Below are 24,687 nucleotides of genomic sequence, written 5' to 3'. Positions count from 1 at the left end.
ACAAATAACAGGCTGAGTTCCTGTGATTTATCCTTTGGGCGGGTGACTTGTTACTCTTGTTAAGCAGATATTGGTATTGGAACTTGCTCAAAAGGAGAATGGAGACAAAAGTCCTGTTATCTCCAGAGAGTGCCTATCTTTGAATGCGTACAAATAAAGGGAGAAAGCAAAGAAGAAGGGAGGGAAGAAAGAGAAGAAAGGAAAAAAAAGAGAGGAGGTCTTCCCTGGTGGTCCAGTGGCTAAGACTCCCTGCTCTCAATGCAACCGGCCCAGATCGTGCATGCCACAACTAAGACCCAGTGCAGCCAAATAAATAAATAAATATTTTAAAAAGAGAGTGGGAAGGACGGAATTCATGGGCAGAGGAGGAGGAAAGGCCATGGCAAGGCAAACTTAGAAAAATAAAAGGCGAGTTAGAAGAAGTAACAAGAGTGGGAAGGGGAAGCGGGCAGCAGGGCAGGAAGGGAGCGAGTTACCCCGGGGCAAGAGCGGGGGCGGGTGGGGGTGGCGACTGAGTGGCGAGCGCAGGCTCTCGCCAGGCGGGCACCCGGCGGAGGAGGGGCGGAGGAGGGTGGGGCTTGGCGAAGGGCAAAGGCGGGGGCAAGGCTTAAAAGGGAGATGACCCTACTGGCTGACACCGACCGCGACCTCCGACGCCCGGGACCAGGGGATCCAACGCGGGGAAACCGGGCAGGGCCGCCGCGGGGGCAGCCCGCGGGCTCCGGACGCGGGCGCAGGGGCTAGAGAGGGGAGACCCTGGGGGCGCCCGGCACCCCGCCACCATGTGCGAACTGTACAGCAAGCAAGAGACGCTGGCGCTGAGGAGAAGGCACATCGGGTAAGGGCTCCCCAGCCCAGACGGGAGGCGCAGAGAGTGGGAATCGCCAGGTCACCAGCGCAGGCAGCCGGCTAGCTGGGGTCCCGCGGGGAGCGGGACCTGCCCCTGGCCCGCCGCACCTGCGTGCACGCGCCGCCGCGCGCCCCGAGCGCCCCGCCGCGCCCGAGGGGGCTCCCTTGCAGGGGGTCCCGGGTGATCCCCGCGCTCTGCAGCCCGCGGAGAGGATGAGGGCTGCGGGCCGGCTGGGGGCCTTGACCGTGGGGGTCGATAGCCACTGAAGAACACCGTTCCAGGGATGGGCTCTGGAAGGGAGAAGGGCAGTTCTCCTCCACTCCCACCTACTCGAAGGTTTTCCATTAACTGTGAACTCTGAAATATTTTTGACGATGGCTATGAAAACTCATTCTGACAACTTTTGTTGAAAGCGAACTCTTCCTTCTTGCACGCTTGGTTAAGAAGTAAAAGGTTAATCTAGCCAGTGGAGTCCGGGGCGGGGCGGGGGGCGGGAATCGTAGACACTTTTTTAAAGGGTAAGATGCCCTTACTCACCTTGGTCTCCCCAGATGTGCCCGCACTACAACGTAAAGATGCAGGGTTCTCTCGGGTCTATTTTCGTTTTGCTCACATCAATAGTATAAACAACTTGGTGAGTGAGTGTACAGGACCCATACTGAAGTCAGACCTGGGCTCTAGTCCTAGTAGAGTGTCAAGTTACCTTGTGATCTCTGTCACATTAAATTCCTCTTCTATGAAAATCTGAGTGGCAAGGTGGGAAGTACATTAACAAAGAGGCAAGGTCAAGTCCACAGTTTTCAGCCCACATTCATAAGGAAGAATTTTTCTGGATTTTAACTTGTAGTTAATAAACTTAACAACTGAATTTGAACCAAGAAGAAATTCTCATTATTAGTTTCATTTTAGCTGATGACTTAATTTTAGGCATTTTTAACATTTCATTACTTATTCACAATAATTACAGTACTTTCTAAACTATTGTGTATCAATATAATATGTAACTATTTTCCCTCTAAACTACCTCCAATGCACCTGGGAACATGTTTTCTGTGTACGCAAAGCCACCCAAATAAAACTATATTTTGGGAGCTTTTCTGGTGGTCCAGTAATTAGGACTCCTTGCTTCAAATGCAGGGAGCTTGGGTTCAATCCCTGGTTGGGGAACTAGGATCGCACATTTCCTCATGGCGTGTCAAAAATAAAATAAATAAATAAATGTAAATAATAATAATATATTTTGTTTAGTTTCTAAACATCCATGGATCCAAGATCAGAAACGTTTGTAATGTTTTCATGTTGCTAAAACTTGTACTCCAGACAGCCATCCAAATAACCATAAATAGGGATGACATTTTATTAGACTCGAAAGAGTGGGTTTAAGAGTTAGAATAATAATTGGATCATACTGTTTAAGAATGGAAAATCCATTTGCTGTAGAACAGGAACCAGTTAAAAGACATGAAAATGATCTGTAAAATCTCTTGCACACTATTTAACACTAAGTTATTTGTAGTAGCTTTACAAGTAGGTTTGAGGGAGAGATTACATGACAAACAAGCTCTATTTTGGGCAATGGCATAAGACAGTCTTCTTTTTTTTCTTCCAATTTTATTGGTATGTAATTGACATACAGCACTGTATTAAGTTTGAGTTTTGCAGCATAACTATTTGACTTACATCATGAAATGACTATCACAGTTAAGTTTGGTGAACATCCATCATTCCATTAATACAAAATTTAAGAAATAGAAGATACCCTAGGATTTGCTTTCTTAACAACTTTCATATAAAACATACAGCAGTGTTATAATTAATCATGTTAAAAGGTAGGATGCCCTTATCATGTTGTACATATGAATTATATCCATAGTACTTATTTACCTTATAACTGGGAGTTTGCACCTTTTGACTATATTCATCTGATTTCCCTGCCTCCCAGCTCTTCCCAAGAAGTGTAACCTCTTTTTTTCTATGAGTTTATTTTTGAAGTATAATTCACCTACAACACTATGTTAATTCCTACTATGCAACATAATGATTCAATATTTCCAAGCATTTCAAAATGGTCACCGTGGTAAATCTAGTTACAATCAAGACAAAAATCTACTTTCAAATTCTGGTTTTCTCTTTTATTGGCTTGAACCAAGCTTCTTAATTTTTCTGTGCCTGTTTTCTCACCTATAAAAGTGAGAATGATAATAACTCCTATTATATTGTTGGAAGGATTAAATGAGATAATATTTGTTATAGCTATCAGTTTTTAATATATAGGAAGACTCAAAAAATTGATTTTTTTTTCCCCTAGTTGAACAAAATTTCCTAAAGGAAAATTAGTTATTGGTTTGTGTAATTAGAGCTGTCAGAGTTGATCCATGTACCTGTAAGTAGCATTGTCAGATCGTGGCAAATTTAATATAACAAGCATAAGAAATGTGAGCAGTGTCATGGATGGAGGATCAAGGTCAAAGTTTCCAGGCTAATGTGAAATGAAAAAAACAGTATGTCACCTAGGTTGTGTTTTCCCTTTCTTTTATGTAATTGTAATTTTCCACTCATCGTGACCTTGATTGAGAAGGGCAAATGCTGAGCAGTCCTACCAGACCAAAGTGTTTCCTTTCCTTACTTCTAGGCCTTCATGCAAAGTTTTCTTTGCTGCGGATCCCATCAAAATAGTGCGAGCGCAGCGGCAGTACATGTTTGACGAGAAAGGCGACCAGTACTTGGATTGCATCAACAACGTTGCCCATGGTAATGTGTTGTCTTTGTTGTGCCTTGAAGGATACGTTTATGGATTAAGGCAGCCTTGGCACCATTAATATTTGCCCCAGGATTTGCAGTGGCCGCAGTTCCTCGGCTGAACAGGGCCCTTAGTCCTAGGCTGGGAAAAGCTAGAACAAAATGTGGGAGAGGAACAGGATCAACTTTTCTTTTTTTTTTGATTCAGAATCTGCCTCACTTCCCAGGCATTTCGAATTGTAACTCATTTTGAGGACTTTTGTCTCCTAAATTTTAGTGGGACACTGCCACCCAGAAGTGGTCAAAGCTGCCCAGAAACAGATGGAACTACTAAATACAAATTCTCGATTCCTCCACGACAACATTGTTGAATATGCCAAGCGCCTCTCAGCAACCCTGCCGGACAGACTCTCTGTTTGCTATTTTACAAATTCAGGGTAGGTGTCAAGGTTTTTCCAGCTATCCGCATTCCCATGAATCTCTTTGTTTCCTCTCTCACTCATCTTTTCTTTTTTTTATTGCTGGTGGAGTAGTAATATGTAAACAGGCTTCCTGAGACTCTTACTATTGACCTTGGTGGGGGACCTGACCTCCTGGTTCTTTCACTTGGGCCCACCAGCTCCTTGTAGATAAGATACCTGACATTGTGTTCTAAGGCTCTTGATGCAGCCTGTAATCGCAGTCTCATGATGAACATGTGCGTGTCACTCAAGACTTTTCACTACCACGCTACTTTGGGGAAAGATGGGAAAGCTGCCCCAGTAGGGATCCCTGAACATTTCCCCAGCACAAACACAAAGGAGGGAGGGATAAATTCAAGTGAAAAGATATGTCACAACTTTTAAATTCCGTAAATTCAAATGGTTATGTCCCATTCTGTTGAAAATTATGCAGACATTAAAAAGTTTTGGGGGGAACTCCCTGGCAGCCCGGTGGTTAGGACTTCAAGCTTCCACTTCAGAGAGCCTGGGTTTGATTCCTGGTCAGGGAACTAAGATCCCACAAGCTGGGAAGTGCAGCAAAAAAAAAAAAAGTATGCTTTTGAAAGTAAGTACATGTTTAAAGACAGGTGAAAAGCTCGCCTATTGGGAGGAAAGCTGTCTATACAGCACAAACTCTTATTTTTAAAATGATATACATGTACATATATACTAGAACTATAAGAAAGTCTGTGATTCCTTTTCTTCTTTTTGGCCATGCCTGAGGCTTGTGGAATCTTAGTTCCCCACCAGGGATTGAACCCAGCCCCCTGCAGTAGAAACTCGGAGCCCTAACCATTGGACAGCCAGGGGAATTCCACACTTCTTTTTTCAATGAGGTATTTTAAAACCCAATTTATAAGCAGAAATTTGTTCTTTTTTTTTTTCTTTGTAAAGAATTAAGGCATTTTAGGATCTAATTTGTTGTCTTAAAGCATTCTTGCCTTCAGCGAATTAAATGGTACAGTATTCGACTTTCCCTTCCAAAGAATCCTATGCTGTCAAAGAATGATTAGTCCTAAAGAGCAGTGTCACCAAAGACTGGACGTGACAGAGCCTGGAATAGCATTAATACAAAGAATAATCTTGAAGTTAAACAGGCTTCAGTCAACACTGGCTCTACCTCTTAGCTGTGAGAACTTATTCTTGTTACTTAACCTCTCTGAGGCTTCATCCATAAAAAGATGACAATACTTGCCTTGAAGAGTAGTTATGAGGATCAATATAAGTAAAACAATATAATACTTGGCACATTATAAACATTCCACAAATGATTACTTTTCCACCTGTGTCTGAGTAGTATATCTAGACTCTCTACACCAGATAGAAGGATTACGATCTTCATTTTTTAAAGTCTCGTTTATCTATTGATCTATTTATTTTTGGCTGTGCTGGGCCTTCGTTGCCGCTTGGACTTTTCTCTAGTTGAAGCGAGCAGGGGCTACTCTCTAGTTGTGGTATGCAGGCTTCTCATTGTAGTGGCTTCTCCTGTTGCACAGCATGAGCTCTCGGTACCCAGACTTCAGTAGTTTCAGCAAGTGGGCTCAGTAGTACTGGCCCATGGGCTTAGCTGCTCTTTAGCATGTGGGATCTTCCCAGGCCAGGGGTTGAACCCCTGTCTCTTTCATTGGCAGGAGGATTCTTTACCATTGAACCACCAGGGAAGCCCTAATCTTCATTTTACAGATAAGAAACTAATCAAGTATTAGGTCAGCACAACACAGTTCAGTGGCCCGCCAGTTAGTGGGACCTTAGACTCCGATTCCTCCCACTGAGATCACATTTAATACAGGTTTCTTGGGCTCCTCAAAGTTAGTCACCTATGATGTGGCTGAACTGGGCCAGAGTTTGAAACAAGCAGAATATCCTTAATTTGTGCTGAGTTTCCTCGTGCGTCTCATTCTTTTTTGAAGACATCTGGGGAACTTAGGAGGATGACGTGAGATGGCTGGTTGGGCAAGACTGAGGGGAAAGAGAGGACCTCAACTTATTTATTTATACAGTTCTCTGTAGTTGAAATCCTCAACTTTGAAAATAGATTTCAAAAGATTTTAAAAGAGCTTAAAACACATTGTTTTAAAACACATTGTCACATTGTTCCTTTCTCTCTGCTGTCTTAATAGATCGGAAGCCAATGACTTAGCCTTACGCCTGGCTCGGCAGTTCAGAGGCCACCAAGATGTGATCACTCTTGACCAGTAAGTCTTTTTTTTTTCATTTATTTATATTAGTTGGAAGCTAATTACTTTACAATATTGTAGTGGTTTTGGCCATACATTGATATGAATCAGCCATGGATTTACATATGTTCCCCATCCTAAAACCCTTCCCACCTCCCTCCCCATCCCATCCCTCTGGGTCGTCCTAGAGCACCAGCCCTGAGCACTTGTCTCATTCATCAAACCAGGACTGGAGATCTGTTTCACACTTGATAATATACATGTTTCCAGTAAGTCTTAGACACGAAACTTCTCAGCAGGAAAGTCCTTCAGAGATGAAAACACATTGATCCTATCTACACTGATACCAGAAGTATGTACAGAGGAGGCTGGATGGATGCCACAAGGATTTTTTTTTTATTATGTTTAAGATTTCAAGGCCAACTCAGGCCTAGAGAACACTTAATTCTTTCCAAGCACCTGGAGGCTCTTTTGGGTCCTGTAGTCATGGTCTCATGGCCTTTGTATGAATTAGAATTTACTTTCACACATTAACTATTTATTGAGCCACTGCAATGTGATTATCCACTGTAATTAATTTAAAAGAGTGTGATTTAGAGCAAATTTTAATGACTACAAGCAGCCAAGTTCAAAAAAAAAAAAAAAGTTGTTTTTTTTTGCCACATTGTACAGCATGCAGGATCTTAGTTCCCCCACCAGAAATCAAACCCAGCCCTTCATTGGGAGCAGAAGTCTTACCCACTGTACCACCAGATAAATCCTAAATTCATTACAATTTGAAGAAGAAATTTGACAACTTCTAGTTTAACTGAGATTTTTTAAAATTGTTTCTGCCTCCCCACCCCACTAATCTCACACACAGAAGGTTGAACTGAACATGCACCTTATTTCTTGCCCATCTATAGGCTTGTCTTGTTTTGTGTGCTGGTTGATGTATTCATTCTCTATTGTTACTGTAGCAAATTATCACAAACATAGTGGTTTAAGCAACATGAATTTATTCTCTTATAGTTCTGGAGGTTGGATGTCCAAACTGGGCTTCACTGGGCTAAAGGTTAGGTGGCAATAGGGCTGCAATCCTAGAGACCCTAGGGGAAAATGTGTTGCTTTGCCTCCAGCTTCTAGAGGCTGCCTGCCTTCCTTGGCTTTGGGTCCCTTCATTCACCCTCAGAGCCAGTCATGCCATCACTCCAGCCTCTGCTTCCGTCACATCCCTTTCTCTGACCACCATCCCCCTGCCGCCTTCTTTCACTTTTAAAGACTCTTGTAATAACGTTGGACCCTCCAGGATTACCACTCCATTTCAGGATGCTTAATCACATTTGCAAGGTTCCCTTTGCCATGTAGCATATTCTCAGGTTCTGAGGATTAGAACGTGGGCATCTTTGGGGAGAGCAGGCATGAAGCTGCCTATCACAGAATGGACACTATGCCCAGTTACCACAGGCAGCACTGCAGTAAGCACCCTCAGACATGTGCCTTTGTGGACCTTTCTGAAGATCGCTTAGGAATAAGCACCCAGAAACAGGATTGCTAGGCCATAGGAGTGCTGTAAACATTATTGATTTGACTACATGCTGCCAGGTCGGTCTCCAGAGTGGTTGAAACTCTCTACCCAGTGCATGAAATGTTCCATTTCCCCATATCCTGGGCAAAACCTTAGAGTACTGTGCCTTGTTTTCCTTTAATAGTTGCTGGTCTAATAAGTATAAAATAATATCAATGTTGTTTTTATTTGCAATTTTCTAATTATGAGATTGAGTTTCTCTTCATATACTTATTATACATTTGTGACTGCTTTCTGAGAATTAGCTTCACTGGTGGCTCAGATGGTAAAGAATATGCCTGCAATGAGGGAGGCCCAGGTTCTATCCCTGGATTAGGAAGATCCCTTGGAGAAAGAAATGGCAACCCACTCCAGTATTCTTGCCTGGAGAATCCCCTGGACAGAGGAGCCTGGCGGGCTACAGTCCATGGGGTTGCAAAGAGTCAGACACAACTAAGCGACTGACTCACTTTTTTTCTGAGAATTGTCTGCTTATATTCTTTACCCAGTTTTTCTGTTGAGATTCCCATCCTTGTTTTTGTGCTTGCATGCGTAGACTGGATGAGAGGATCTCAGCCTAGACTGTGTTTTAGAAATACCTGAGGAAATGTTCTTTTTATTTTTTTTTCCTTTAGCCATGGACTTTATTGTTTGAATATTAACACCTATTATTCTATACTCACATTTTAATTTCTTACAAAACTCTACATTCCACGTTGCTAGGTATCTTCATTCTCCATTTTATGCCACATTTTCATGAAAAGGTATTTCCCTGAATCATAATCTGCCTGATTGTGGGTTTGTTGTTATGGTTGTTGTGGTGTAGTCGCTAAGTTGTAACCACATAGATCATAGACCCCCAGGCCCTTTGGTCCATGGGGTTCTCTGGGCACGAATACTGCAGTGGGGAAATGTTCTTTTTAGAGTGCCAATGCCCAGGCCCCATCCCAGACCAGTTAAAGAGAGTCTCTAGAGGTAGAGTCCAGGAAACCAAGTTTCCCAAGTGATTCTTATATGCAAACAGACCATTTTGGAAGTTAGCCTCTTTTATTTGAGACATTACAAATATTTTTTTCCAATCTAAAACCTGCCTCTTAACTTTGTCCATGGCATCCATCTACCAAAAAAATTTTGATTGAATCAAATAGTTTGCATTTTCATCCTGTGGTTTGGTTTTCTAAGTTTTGTTAAAGTCTTTACCCTTATACATACCCATCACCATCCCTCAGATCACAAAGATGCTCTTCATTTTCTTCTACCATGTCTGTAACTGCTCCTCACTCAATTAACTCCATCTAGAGGCCACTGTGTTACCATTTACGAATGGCTGAGCTTGCTTCTGTCCCAGTCATTTTAACTTTGTTCTTATTCCAATACCATGCTAATTTCATTGCTATTGCTTTGTAGGATGTTTTAATCTATGGTAGAGGAAGTACTCCTTCTTTGCTTTATCTATTCATAGGCCTTTTATAATTTCCAGAGAGAGACAGAGCCTGTTATGTGCTGGTACAGAAAGAGAGATATCAGCATTTGATCTACTGTGTGTGTGCATGTGCTCAGACACTTAGTCATGGGGCTTCTCCAGACAAGAATACTGGAGTGGGTTCCCATTTCCTCCTCCAGGGGATCTTCCCAACCCAGGGATCAAACCCCTGTCTCTTACATCTCCCACATTAACAGGCAGATTCTTTACCACTAGCACCACCTGGGAAGCCCTTACAATTTCCAGCCTCCTGATTATATATATCTGGGAAGCAAAAAACATTAAGGGGAATATCATAGCCACCTGTATTTTAAGTGAAAGAAAGGAATTTCATAACCTTAGGAAGAACTAAGGTTGATCACCTCTCATCCTTAGTTCTTTTTGAAAAAACCTCCTATTCCTTACCAGCTTGCATTTGTTCAAGATGTGCTATTGGGCATCCTTTAGAAACCATCCTAAACAGAAATACAGCCCATTTTATAATATAAATTTGTTTTTAAAATTTACTAGAATATAACTATAAAATACATTTAAAGAATACATACATCTGATATTTCTCATGAAACTTTAGAAAATAATATTTTACACTTAATCTAATTTAGCAGAGCTAATACAATCCAAAGAAATTGAGTTTTTTCTGGCTGAAAACTGCCTGCAAGGATACATACTTGGCTTTGTATGTGTTTTATTGCCTGAATCAGGAAAGCTGGACAAATTAATGGCTGGTCCTACTATGAAAAATTGGATTCCATGTAGTTAAATCTGGCACCAGTGTTGAGATTCTCCCTGGATGATACGCAATACTATTTTTCATATCCTGGAAGAGCATCCTTTTTTGAATGATGTTGGTTACCATTTCTTTTTGTTTCAGTGCTTACCATGGTCACCTATCATCTTTAATTGAGATCAGTCCATATAAATTTCAAAAGGGCAAAGATGTCAAGAAAGAATTTGTGCATGTGGTAAGTATCTTGGAATTCAAGAATCAGAATGTTACTACTGGAAGAGTGCCCAGTGATAATCCAGACCAATCTTTGCATTGAAATGAAACCATGAGAAAGGAAACTAAGATATAGAGCTGCTATATGACTTGCTAAAAGTCAAAGAGCTAGTTAATGACAAGATGTGTGTTAAAATCCATTGATAAGTACCATACAAATCAGTATAGTGGTAGTGACAGCTGTTATTCACAGCTCTTACTTTATTTTTCTTGCCCCTGGATCTTCAATTACTTTTTCTGTCACTGAAGCCGACTTGAAACTCAAAGTTGTATCAGGTGTGTATGACTGTCTTAAAATTACTCTATGCTTAATTATTAGGTAAATTTATTAAGTCAAATAAATGTTAAATAAAAGAAAATAAAGAAACCAAGTTGTTGAAGCAGTAAAACTCATTTGGCTTAATTAAGGATCAGTGGACATTTTTTAAGAGAGTCATGAATACATTCTTTCAAAATTTTAAGATCTGAAAGTACTGCTAAAATACTCTGGCTTTCTGAATGATTACAATTTGCTATATAGTTGGTAAGTACTAGTTTATTTCCTTCTTCTTTTTTAAAAATATTTCTTGCCCTCACCAGACAGCACATGGGATCTTAGTTCCCCTACCAGAGATCGAACCCACACCGCCTGCTTTGGAAGCTCAGAGTCTTAAACACTGGACCACCAGGGAGGTCCCTATTTTTGACATAGAATAGTTAATACAGTTTCCATTCATTGAGATTTTCAAATAACATAATCACATTTGTTGTTTGAATTCACCCCTTATGTGATCAGGGATGCAATTTTGACTTCCAAGAAGCCTAGAAGTAAATCCAAGCTCCTGTTCACAATGCAAGGATTTCAAGTGTCACAGAATTCAGAAATGTTAAGGAAAAAGAGCAGAAGAACCTAGAGTCACGTAAATCCATAGGTCACCTTTCTATTATGCTCTTGTGGGGAAATACCCTTTCTTAAAAGCTCATTTGTCCAGGACAAAAATCATGAGAAACTGTTATCTCTTGATGTTTTCAGGCACCAGCTCCAGATACTTATAGAGGAAAATACAGAGAAGACCATGAAGACCCAGCCAGTGCTTATGCAGATGAAGTGAAGAAAATTATTGACGAAGCTCATAACAGCGGAAGGAAGGTTTGTATTTACAGCTTTGGAAACACGTTAACATCTTTCATAAAATAGATTGAAATCATCATGATACACTAGAGAGGTGGGAAAGGATTAGACAGCAAATCCTTTCTGTTCTTCTCCAGTTATATTTTCACTTAGTTCATATATCAAAAAATGCATTATTATAGTCATGCCTCTAAGACTATTTTTATTTATCCTGGAAATGTAATTACTGTACCTGTTTCAGAACTGGTGGTCTAGTTCTAACCTTCCCAGTGGGATGCAGACTCTGGCGCAAAGGGTTAGGAGGAGAGAATTAAGAAAGGTGATAGCCCATGGACAGAACATTCCAAATGAGAGTAACATGAGGGGCTGACAGAAGGTGAACGGAGGGGAAGAGGCAGGGGAGCCCCAGGGCCTCAGGATCAATGCAGGCTCCTGGACCTTGGGAGCCTTGGCTTTCCTTAGAATTGGTTCAGCTTTCCTGAAGGTGCTGAGCCTGGGTAAGACCAGGCAGGAAAAGGCTCTTCCAGTCTGTTTCTGCACCTTTTTAAAAAAAATATTCATTGAATTTATTACACTATTTCTTCTGTTTCATGTTTTGGTGTTTTATTTTGTTTTGTTTGGCTGAAAAGCGTGTGGAATCTTAGCTCCCTCCCTGGGGATCGAACCCTCACTCCCTGTATTGGAAGTCCCAACCACTGGACTGCCAAGGACATCCTGGGTCTGCACTTCTAAAACAAACCAGAATCCTACTGAGTAGGAAGAGCTTTCATTTTCTCAGTCTTCACCCTACTGTCTTCCACCTTCAGCTTAATGTTAAATTCTCAACCACTGCAGGGGTTACTTACATGGAGTTTTAATGTGATTTGACATATGTTTTGCCTTTAAATTGATTTATGGCAATTTTTAAAACTTCTTAATTGAGAGAAAAATGAAACCTTTGTGTTTTCCCATTCAAGTATTTTTATCTTAATGACTTGGTTCCCTTGTTTGTTTTTAATTGAAGTATAGTTGATGGCTTAACTTCTTATCTCATACTATTTCCATGCTTTCTCTTAATTTAGTGATTTTTTTCTTCTCCTTTCTTAGCCTCTAGAACATTTCCTTTGCAGTTTTATTGTGAATTGCCTACGTTGGTTAAGTTGTAAGCCTGGTTCAGGGCAAGAACCAGAAAGAGAGCACAGTCACTAAGGTCTGTGACCACAAGTCACCTTCTCACCTTCCTGGTGCAAATTCCAGACTCAGGCAGTCCTAATTCAACAAGTTGAGTAAATAGGAATTACAGTGATATGTTTGGAACCTGCGTAATTTTGTAGAGGCTCATATCAAAGACTGATCAAGATATCAGTCTTACTCAGTTGATCCTAATGCAAATCCTGCATTTAAATTAATTATGGAGAGATGGAAAGCACCTTTTCCACCATTTCTAGTGGTAGTTTCATAAGAAACCTAAAATTTCAGAAACTAATGCTTCAGATCACTTGCTTTTCCAGCGTGAACATCTTTTCTTTTTAATCAAATAGCCAATTTGCCTCTTGCCAGGGGTCCATTCTCAACCATGTTTAAATCAGTCGCTCTATAAGAAGTCCTCTTTTTTTAGGGGGTATGGGAGGGGGACCGAATGGACTTTGACCCCATCTTCTCTTGTATAGATTGCTGCCTTTATTGCTGAATCCATGCAGAGTTGTGGCGGACAAATAATTCCTCCAGCAGGCTACTTCCAGAAAGTGGCAGAGTATGTACTTGGGCATCTTTGGTCAGACTGAAGGAACCATGACAGTTCCGCAGGGTCATCTGGTTGTTGGCGAAGTATGGAAGTACTTCCCATTGATGTTTAGTAGCTGAGTCATGTCAGACTTTTTTTGCGACCAACTGTAGCCCACCAAGCTCCTCTGTCCATGGGATTTCCCAGACAAGAATCCTGGAGTGGGTTGTCATTTCCTTCTCTAGGGGATCTTCCCAACCCAGGGATTGAACTCAAGTCTCCTCCACTGGCAAGCAGATTCTTTACTGCTGAGCCACCAGGGACGAGCTGGTAAATAGCTACTTGGGAGTGCCTGCCTCCCAGGACTCCTGGAACTCCTCACCTTCCAAGATCCCAGCTAATAAAGGGTTTGCACACAGTCTAGCCGGGGGTCCTTGAGGGCTATGCCCCACTTTACCCACCTGGCATCCTCTCTGATTGATTGGTGTCCAAGGTTTACTGATAAGATTAACTCTGCTAATGTTACTTTTTGTTCACTTTTTTCTCTTGCCACTTAAAATACTGCAGTAGAGCTTACTTTAAGCAGCACACACCCAAACAACATAGACTATATCTTATCTGGAAATGACGTGATTATATTTCAAAGTCAATGACATCCCATAGATGTCATTGGGGATTTGAGCACTGAAATGTTTTTAGCAAAGATTACAGACTTCAGGTTAACACCATTCTTTTGAAGTCCTCAATAATCCGTATCTTGAAGGGAGGATATGGGGGCTTTCAGTGACCTGAAGGCATCATGCTGCTCTTTTGCTTTTCAGATATGTCCGTGGAGCAGGAGGTGTGTTTATAGCTGATGAAGTTCAAGTAGGCTTTGGCCGAGTTGGGAAACATTTCTGGAGTTTCCAAATGTTTGGTGAAGACTTCGTTCCAGACATAGTCACAATGGGAAAACCAATGGGCAATGGGCACCCAATGGCATGCGTGGTAACAACCGAAGAAATTGCAGAAGCCTTCAGTGCCTCTGGGATGGAGTATTTCAACACGGTAAATTTTGACCTATCACTTTAATGCTAAGAGGGAAAAATACTGCTGTTCTTACATTTCTTTCCAATATAATAAAGAATAAATCTCACTGTTGCCAGATAATGACCCCAGAACGAAAGCCAGACTTTGATCTAACCATATTTCATTCTGTTTGGCACAATCCTCCTTGTATTTTTTCTTGTATCTTTCCCTTTCCTAAAGTGTTCCTATTGATTGTTTCAGTGATAGATGTCTGCCCTGGTAAACTCTAGAGGTTATGATATTTCATTAATAGATGATATGATCTTTTTTTGTTTTGTATCACATTTAAATTCCCAAAACATGTCTGAAGTGTATAGATGATTCAATACTATAAATATTATATGGCTGTCATAGGAGATACTAATTAAATTTCTATCTTTGGGAAATTTTACTTCCTTGATTTTGCCCCCAAAAGTTGTAAGATTCTCAGGTTTGGAAAGACTGTTATAGTTTGTGCAATATGTGTAATAAGACTTGTTGCAGCTAAAAGTCAGAATCAAAATCCAGGAACACAAATTACTTGGAGAAAATGTCATTTTTTGGCTTTTTTTTCACACGTATATTCAAGTGCTGCAATTCACATCCCTGTAACTAAACCACACTCTGAAATCCTTAATTCCCAACACAATATCTGTGTTTGGTTTGGATGAATTTATAGATTCCCCAGTAGTCCTTCATACCAGTTACGTAGCATATATATAATTTAGAATTGTATTCTCAATCCTAAATGAATAGAATCACACTATATTCTAAACTTAAAAAGCTAATATCACAAGGGAAAATTTTATTGAAATTATATCTTTACTTAAATATTAGCCAAATTTCTCATAGGTGAAGCAACAGCATGAATTCAACTAGTCTGTTTTCTCATTTATTTTTTTTCTGCAGTATGGAGGAAATCCAGTATCTTCTGCTGTTGGTTTGGCCGTCCTGGATGTAATAAAAAATGAAGACCTTCAAGGAAATGCCACAAGAGTAGGGAATTATCTTACTGAGTTACTGAATAAGCAGAAGACTAAACACACTTTGATAGGAGATATCAGGTATATTTATCAAGAAATTGTAGTTATCCATATGTCCAAATGAATATTGGTTATATTTTATCTTATAAATTTAAAATAAATTACACAAAATCAAATCTAGAAAACACTGAAAAAACTTTTTTCATTCAGAACCAGATGTATCACTATTAACTTTTGGGTATATATCTTTCCTGACTTACACTTTAAAAAAAAAAAAAATTAAGCCAGGATAATTTCAACAGCTAGATGATGAAAAGAAGAAACTTAAAGTAACTCTATATGATCTATTAAAAAAAATTTAAATGACATCTAAGAAAATCACTATTTTTCATATATGTATTTATCATCATTGATGTCATATGAAACTAAATAGTATAAGGTTGTTTTTAAGCCTTTTTTTTTTTTTTTGCAATTATGTGGTGAGAAAAAAAAACTGGATTACAAAAACTAACTTCAGAAACTAAGGAGTCCTGTGGACCCTGGATTGGTATCATGGATTAATCAGAACTAGTTACAACTACCTCTAAAGAGACTCACATTCAGCCTCAAATCAAACTGAAGTTTGACGACTGTGTTAATTTTTTGTGACAATGTGGTGCTTGATAGAGTGTATGTCAGATTTCCTTTCTGTCTCCCTCAGGGGCGTTGGCCTTTTTATTGGGATTGACTTAGTGAAGGACCATCAGCAAAGGACCCCCGCCACAGCAGAAGCTCAGCACGTCATCTACAAGTAAACCACCTCTCACCTGTTTGGTATCTCAGCTTAAAAGATGTCCACCCACTTGAATGTTTTTACTTTCTCTCTTCTCCCTAAATAAGGAAAGTTTAAGACTCATGCAATTACAAACGTGACTTCTTACATGCATATGCTAAATTGCTGTCTGTTCATATCATTCTGAAATCATCTTAGTTATTGCTTGTATGCACTCACATGTATTTCCTGCACTAATTAGGATGAAAGAAAAGCGAGTGCTTCTCAGTGCCGACGGACCTCATAGAAACGTGCTTAAAATAAAACCACCTATGTGCTTCACTGAGGAAGATGCCAAGTTTATGGTGGAACAGCTTGATGGTATTCTAACAGGTCTGTCCACAGATCTTTAAATAAGATGCCCCCCACACCTCCATCCTGGTCATACATTATAGTGCATCTTGCTGTCCATGGTAGAAGTGAAGGAGGGTGGAAATGACTGTAAATAAATTTACATTATCATTTACTTTCACTTTTAAAAAATAATTGCACAAACCACAGATGCTGCAGCATAAGAGTCTGAAAATGCTTGAAATGTTGCTAATAAAACGTATAGGCTATAGGTGAACAGTTATTTGCTACACCCTGACTCATTTGACTTTGTGCTTCACTTATTGCAATTCCATTTTTGAGGATTTGTTCATCATTCAGAATTATAGCCTGTCATAGGAATTAATCTTTTGTTGACCCCTATTAAATAATGAGGTTGGGCTTCCCCGGTGGTGCTAGTGGTTAAGAATCCACCTGCCAATGTGGGAGACCCGAGAGATGTGGGTTCAATCCCTGGGTTGGGAAGATGCCCTGAATTAGGAAATGGCAATTACTCCAGTATTCTTGCCTGGAGAATCCCCATGGACAGAGGAGCCTGGTGGGCTACCGTCCATGGGATCACAAAGAGTTGGACAAGATTGAGTGCCTGAGCATACACATTAAATAATTAGGTTAATTTATTTTTCATAAATTGAGATTAGCTAAGTAAGGAGCTGTGTAAAGCCATACTGAAAAACATGAAGTACTGTCAAATGTTGGAGCTTTTAGTTATATTTTTAAGATTTTACTTCTCTGCTCCCTCTCAGCCTCTTGGGGTTGGGATAAGGCTGATAAGCCAGGACAGTGCAGTATACAAAATAAATCATTAATATTGGAAAGTTGAGAGTTAGCCCCAAGTTATTTGTAATATGGTCACTGTCTTTGGACTAAGAGATGCCCAAACCTGGCCAGCAGTCCTCACATACCTGTTTCCTCTGGTCCCTTGAAGGCCAGGTGGAACAGAGTACAGGTTGGGACAAATGTCACTATTGCTTAAAATTCAGCTCAGAGCCTCAACATTTTTAGCTGTGGGGCTGGACAATCCTTTTAACAACGTGAATGAGGCAGAGCTAATGCAGGCCGAGTGCCACGCGTAATGGTGAAATGCTGCAAAAAAAGTTGAAGAGGAGCTGTTTTAAAACACATGGACCTCTCTATTTTTCTCTAGTAAGAGTATCCCTATAGTTACCAAAATGGACTTTTTGTTTTTCTTAAGGATTTTTTTAATGTTTTATGTTTATGTTTTCTTTATGTTTTATGTTTTTTTTTCCATCTTATCTACTGTATCTTCCTTGATGAAGGTTTAGAAGAAGCCATTGGAACTGAAACTGACAGTGTGATCTCTAAGAATACTCCTTGCAAAACCAAGGTAAAAGTCACTTGCGTAATATTTAAGGGAAAAGTTTAAAATTGGAGAAATTTAAGAAAAAGGAATGTGAATGTTTTAAAATCATACAATGACCTTTAGAATAAACCCACCTTTGCTAGAGTTGGCTTACTGCTGCAATTCTGAGTGCACAATTAAATTCCAAGGCAAGTGTCATTCCACTTGACATCTATAAAAGCAAAGAACCATTTTTACAGGGTCATTCCCATGCTGAAAATAATAATAACCCTCAGGCTTGCAGAGAGGGCCTTCAAAATATATAGAGAGAGGATAGCAAATGTCCTGAGCTCCTTCCTGTTTTTCTGAGTGAGGTTTGACACTGCTTTGAAGTCCCACATCCCACTTCTTAATCAACAAAAGCTTTGGCAGTGTGACTTCAAAATGCCAGAGTTCCATCCTCGGGTGAATTAAAGTAGAAGCTTCGAATGGCAGCAGGGCCTGGGAACCATCTGGTGCTGAGTGGCCTAGTTTCTGCATTTGATGTGCTGCCAGCAGCGGGCTTCCCCATTCTCTCCCCAAGCTCCCCAGGCTGCAAGAAAGGGCTCCCCGGGTCGGGAAGCAGAAAGACAAGAACTTGGGAGGCTCTGTTGCATAATTTGTTATTTGTTTATGACCTTGACGCATAAAGGAACTCTCGGTACACACCCAGTGTAGTCAGAAAAGTCCTTTCCGTGAGTGAAAACCACGACGCCCTTTGAATGAGAGCAAGTGACTGGCTAACAGGGTGCTTCTGTCTCTTGGTGCACCACAAACCAATGCTAGGCATCAGTCCCTCTCTGCTGTGTGAGAGTCGCATAGAGAGTCTGGGGCAGAATCACGGCTGTCTGGGCCGAGCAAGTATTGGAAAGTGCTCAGACCCTCAGTCGTGTCCAACTCTTTGCGACCCCATGGACTGCAGTCCGCCAGGCTCCTCTGTCCATCGAGTTCTTCTGGCAAGAACACTAGTGGATTGCATGGCCTCCTCCAGGGGATCTTACCAACCCAGAAATTGAACCAGTGTCTCTTTGTCTCCTTCATCGGCTGGCGGATTCTTTACCACTAGCGCCACCTGGGAAGCATATAAGCATTGAAAAGGAGCTTATTGAAAAGGGACTCAAAAACAAGAGTTCCCCCACCAGAAATGCCTCTGTGGAGTTAGCAAAGTTAGCACAGCTTTCTGAGTTTGGCTTGGACTCCCAAGTTTTAGGTTGCCATCACATCTCCGGTGTCTATGGAAGGTAGTCATCAGGGTTGAGGAAGAACAGCTCCCTAACACAGCATTCCAGTGTTGGGCTGTGTTGGGCTGTGTTTTTGTGTTCCACATGCCCGGTTCCTATTGACTCAGCCCTGCGGAGGCTGGAGGCTGGAGGCTGGGTGCGTTAGCACTGGGCTGCCCTCGAGTTTGTGCGCTTGTCTTACAGATGCCCAAGGAAGCACAGTCAGAATTGCTCAGAGACAGCAGCCTGGACCCCAGAGAAAATCCCAGCCGAAAGAGAAATGGATTGTGCACAGATTCACTGCTCAGCAAGAGGTTCAGGACATGAGAGATGAGCATTTTACAAGATAAATGTCCGGAGTTATAGAGAATGAATGCAGGTGTCCCTTCTGTTAAAGCTCTGTTGTACCTTCTGAAAGAAGTGTTCGCATTTACTCAGAGGTATAAATAAAGTTGATGAGTCATAAGATTAATCCAAATGATAATCAAACTGTGTCAAGACTATTAGTTCAGCATTTAGCCTATTAATTCCTTACTTGAGATTTCTGCAAGTACTTTGTTTATGCTACTCAGTTTAAGCTTCAAATGAAATATTTATGAAGTTGACAGTTTTACTTCTCATATTTTCATCTTTGACATGACAGAGGAAAGTACAGTAGGTTCCTGAACTTTGGAGACTTAGTCCCTTAAAATATTGAATTCTTTAGTGATTTAATTTATAAATATTTATGGCTATAATAAAAGATGACATGAAAAAAAAATGTTGACTAGAGAAGTATGTGGTGTTCTTTCTCGGAGAATCGTAGCATTGGTGGTAAAAGCAAAGCCATTTGGGGGAAAATCACATAGCAACTCTGAAGAAGGGAATGAATAATCTGGACTCCTGTTGGGGAACGAGGTTAATTGTGATCCTCTGGGGATGAGGGCACAGGTGCAGAGGCCAGACAAGAAGTAGACCCAGAAACACTCCTAAGCATGGAGCTGGAGCAGTATCCAAAGCACTACATTCACCTCGGCTGTGGCTAATCAGACTGTCATCTTGGCAAGTCACTTACCTGCTAGATGAGAAATTGACTTTTCAAGCAATCCTCTTCTCATCTGTCTTATCATCTATGCACACACCCTGACACACAGAGATAACTTCAAGAATCTCTTCCTTAAATGTGCAGGTGCCATGAGACTTGGAGGCTTGTGTGAGTACTGACCTGGAAGAAATTTGACTTTTAGCCTTGACTTCTCATTATTTCTCAATTGCCCTCCTAACAGTTACTAAGCTTTGTGTGTTGGGTTTTCTGGGGGGAAGCGTTGTTCGTTTTGGGGACCTCATGTACTGTGCCTCATGGCTTGCGGGATCTTAATTGCCCACCCAGGAATTGAACTTGGGCCCTGGTAGCGTGGTAGTGAAAACACAGCGTACTAACCACTGGACCACCAGAGAATTCCCTGTGCATTGGTTTTTGTTGGTTTTTGTTGTATAAAGATGAGTTAAATAATTTGGCTATGGCTGTTTCATGATAGCTGAGAAAGATGTTGGGGGGGAAATTAAATGCAAAAAGCTTCCTTTATGAGTTCACCATAATAAAATGCTGTGAAAATGCAAGGTCTTGTTGTTAAAATAGTTTTGTCTCCTAAATGTATAGTTGACTATGGGTCTGAGCTGGATTGCCCTGAGATTGATCCCCAGGTGGAGAGGAGAGAGCCTGAAGGTCTCTGTGGTTTGCTTCTACGAAACCGAGGTTAATTCCAAGACAGTCAGACCTTTTACAGCACAGGTCAGCACTCCTGGGGGCGCTCCTTGTGTGAGAAAGCGCTTGTCTCCTTGAAATGAACCGTTCCCGTCTCCGCCACCGTGGCCACCCTGCCCACGTGCCGCTGTGCCTATTGGGGGGGTGGTGGCTAAAGTCACAGCGGCTGCTGCCAGCCGGCCAAGTCGTCCTGTCTCCTTGGTGGCTTAGCGCCTTCTTCTGTTAGTGGATGCTTTGTGGTGGACGTGAACATGTGATACAGATCTTAACCTGTGCTATGTATTCCATATAGTCATTCACATGCCTCTTCCCAACACCTCCTTTTGCCACAAACTTTCTAACTCTTTCAGGCTCCTGACCAGCCATGCACCCACTCCCCACTGCTCAGGATTTCATATATATGCTCGCTTTTCTTTCTCCACACACCATGGAAGACCAGGTGCGCCTTTCAAAGGTCTAGCACTGGGAAGATTTTCCCTTGCCACTGCTTTTCAAGGCCAGCACTGAGTGTGCCTGTCACAGGACCATCTTGTGCTTTGCTGAAGTGATAGACCCCTGATTCTTCATAGGGTTTATCCCCCACCATCTTGAGCAAACGTGTCTTACTGAGGCTTCCAGCAGATCAGCTGCCTCTCTTTATACAGGATGATCCCTTCTTACTAATTGCTCATCAGAAAGTCCAGTCACAGGCCCGAGCACTTGTCTCATGCACCCAACCTGGGCTGGTGATCTGTTTCACCCTAGATAATATACATGTTTCAATGCTGTTCTCTTGAAACATCCCACCCTCGCCTTCTCCCAGAGTCCACAAGTCTGTTCTATACATCTGAGCCTCTTTTTCTGTTTTGCATATAGGGTTATCGTTACCATCTTTCTAAATTCCATATATATGTGTTAGTATACTGTAATGGTCTTTATCTTTCTGGCTTACTTCGCTCTGTATAATGGGCTCCGGTTTCATCCATCTCATTAGAACTGATTCAAATGAATTCTTTTTAATGGCTGAGTAATATTCCATGGTGTATATGTACCACAGCTTCCTCATCCATTCGTCTGCTGATGGGCATCTGGGTTGCTTCCATGTCCTGGCTATTATAAACAGTGCTGCGATGAACATTGGGGTGCACGTGTCTCTTTCAGATCTGGTTTCCTTGGTGTGTATGCCCAGAAGTGGGATTGCTGGGTCATATGGCAGTTCTATTTCCAGCTTTTTAAGAAACCTCCACACTGTTTTCCATAGTGGCTGTACTAATTTGCATTCCCACCAACAGTGTAAGAGGGTTCCCTTTTCTCCACACCCTCTCCAGCATTTATTGCTTGTAGACTTTTGGATAGCAGCCATCCTGACTGGCGTGTAATGGTAGCTCATTGTGGTTTTGATTTGCATTTCTCTGATAATGAGTGATGTTGAGCATCTTTTCATGTGTTTGTTAGCCATCTGTATGTCTTCCTTGGAGAAATGTCTGTTGAGTTCTTTGGCCCATTTTTGGATTGGGTCATTTATTTTTCTGGAGTTGAGCTGGAGGAGTTGCTTGTATATTTTTGAGATTAATCCTTTGTCTGTTGCTTCGTTTGCTATTATTTTCTCCCAATCTGAGGGCTGTCTTTTCACCTTGCTTATAGTTTCTTTTGTTGTGCAAAAGCTTTTAAGTTTCATTAGGTCCCATTTGTTTATTTTTGCTTTTATTTCTAAAATTCTGGGATGTGGGTCATAGAGGATCCTGCTGTGATTTATGTCGGAGAGTGTTTTGCCTATGTTCTCCTCTAGGAGTTTGATAGTTTCTGGTCTTACATTTAGATCTTTAATCCATTTTGAGTTTATTTTTGTGTATGGTGTTAGAAAGTGTTCTAGTTTCATTCTTTTACGGGTGGTTGACCAGTTTTCCCAGCACCACTTGTTAAAGAGGTTATCTTTTTTCCATTGTATATCCTTGCTTCCTTTGTCGAAGATAAGGTGACCATAGGTTCGTGCTTTCTATTCTGTTCCATTGATCTATATTTCTGTCTTTGTGCCAGTACCATACTGTCTTGATGACTGTGGCTTTGTAGTATAGTCTGAAGTCAGGCAGGTTGATTCCTCCAGTTCCATTCTTCTTTCTCAGGATTACTTTAGCTATTCGAGGTTTTTTGTATTTCCATACAAATTGTGAAATTATTTGTTCTAGTTCTGTGAAAAATACCGTTGGTAGTTTGATAGGGATTGCATTGAATCTATAGATTGCTTTGGGTAGTATAGCCATTTTGACAATATTGATTCTTCCAATCCATGAACATGGTATATTTGTCCATCTGTTTGTGTCCTCTTTGATTTCTTTCATCAGTGTTTTATAGTTTTCTATGTATACGTCTTTTGTTTCTTTAGGTAGATATACTCCTAAGTATTTTATTCTTTTTGTTGCAATGGTGAATGGTATTGTTTACTTAATTTCTCTTTCTGTTTTCTCATTGTTAGTGTATAGGAATGCAAGAGATTTCTGTGTGTTAATTTTATATCCTGCAACTTTATCCAGTCCTATCTTTAAGGAACTACTTTTACTATGTATTTTTTTAATTAGTTAATTTTTTTAATTGAAGGATAACTATGTATTTTCTTAAAACCACTTTATATTATCAGTTGGATTTCATTGTTAATTTCCTTCACATCAATAGCCATTTGTTTTGTTATATTATTGTTATTATATTTTAATTTTTTCTATACATTTTCCCCAAGTTTTTATTTTGAAAAATTTTAAACTTTCAGGAAGTTTCATATGTTTCATGTAGCCTTCACTTGGATCCATCAGTTGTTCATATTTTGCTCCATCTACTTTCCTATCTGTGTACCTATACATGTACTTTTTGACTAAGCCATTTGGGCCGTTGGGAATTTAATTGCTGGCATCAAGGCAATTATCCTGAATATTTCACTTTATCTTTCCCCAAAACAAGGGCATTCTGCTACAAATCAATTACTACATTAGGGGCATTTAATATTAGTTTATTTAATATATTAATATTATTAATATATTTAATATATAATTGATATTCACATATTTAATTATGTCAATAATGTCCTTTGTAGCTTTTTTTTTTTAAATTCAGAATTCTTTTTGACTGAGATGTGCAGCACACAAGATGTGGGATCTTAGTTCCCCAACCAGGGATCAAATCCCCTCCGCCTGTGGTGGAAGCACAGAGTCTTCACTACTAGACCATCAGAGAAGTCCCCCAAATTCAGAATTCTATCAAAGAGTCTTCAAAGCATTTAGTTATCACTTCTGTTTAGTCTCTTTTCACCTAGAATACTTCAACCAGTTAGACATTTAGAAGAATGTCTCTCAGTTTGAATTTATATAATATTCCTCATGATTAAACTCAGGTTAAACATTTTTGGCCAAAAAAAAAAAAGTTACATAGGTGATATATATAGATTAATTTTCAAATGTGAAACTAAACTGAAATTAACCCAATTTGGTCATAATCCATTATTTTATATATATATAGATTACATATAGAATAATCTATTCTATATATATATAGTGTGTGTGTGTGTGTGTGTGTGTGTATGCAAAAATCCTAAACAAAATTCTAGCAGACTAAACCCATACTCATTAAGAGCCAACATGCAGGACTCCCCTGGTGGCTCAGTTGTAAAGAATTTGTGAGCCAATGCAGGAGACATTGGGTTCGATCCCCAGTCAGGAAAGATCCCACATGCGGTGGAGCAACAGAGTCCACGTGCCACAACTGTTGAGCCTGTGCTCTGGCCCCTGGGAGCTGCAACTCTGAGCCCGTGCTCTGCAATTAATGCAGCCTGCGTGCCCTAGAGCCCTCCTCTGCAACGAGAGAAGCCGCTGCAAGGAAGGGCAGCCCCTGCCCGCCACAACTAGAGGAAACTTCGAGCAGCAGTGAAGACTCAGCACAGCCAAAAATAAATAAACATATTAAAATACATAGAAAACACATATGCAACATTGCCTGGGGTTTTTATCCTCTTCCTGATCAACGCAAAGGGCTTCCCCCGTGGCTCAGTGGTAAAGAATCCACCTGCAAAGCAGGAGACACAGGCTCCGTCCCTGGGTCAGGAAGATCCCCTGGAGGAGGAAATGGTAACTCTCTCCAGTATTCTTGCCTGGAAAAT

General features: G+C 40.7%; 1 protein-coding gene across 1 annotated transcript; it reads left to right on the top strand.

Moving 5' to 3' along the window:
* The first annotated feature begins 643 nt into the window (after positions 1-643).
* ETNPPL (ethanolamine-phosphate phospho-lyase) lies at positions 644-20,422 on the top strand. Its single transcript, XM_020905839.2, has 13 exons — positions 644-838; positions 3,483-3,601; positions 3,867-4,026; positions 6,192-6,266; positions 10,149-10,239; positions 11,290-11,406; positions 13,038-13,120; positions 13,912-14,137; positions 15,047-15,201; positions 15,821-15,910; positions 16,134-16,264; positions 17,542-17,609; positions 19,028-20,422. Exons 1-13 carry the CDS (start codon positions 783-785, stop codon positions 19,148-19,150), a joined length of 1,494 nt encoding a protein of 497 aa, XP_020761498.1. The 5' UTR covers positions 644-782; the 3' UTR covers positions 19,151-20,422.
* Positions 20,423-24,687: the final 4,265 nt, after the last annotated feature.

Source organism: Odocoileus virginianus, chromosome 21, assembly GCF_023699985.2.
Source record: "Odocoileus virginianus isolate 20LAN1187 ecotype Illinois chromosome 21, Ovbor_1.2, whole genome shotgun sequence".
Classification (NCBI taxonomy): Eukaryota; Metazoa; Chordata; class Mammalia; order Artiodactyla; family Cervidae; genus Odocoileus; species Odocoileus virginianus.
Note: the sequence above shows the minus strand (reverse complement) of the source record. Positions and strands in the feature narration are given on the sequence as shown.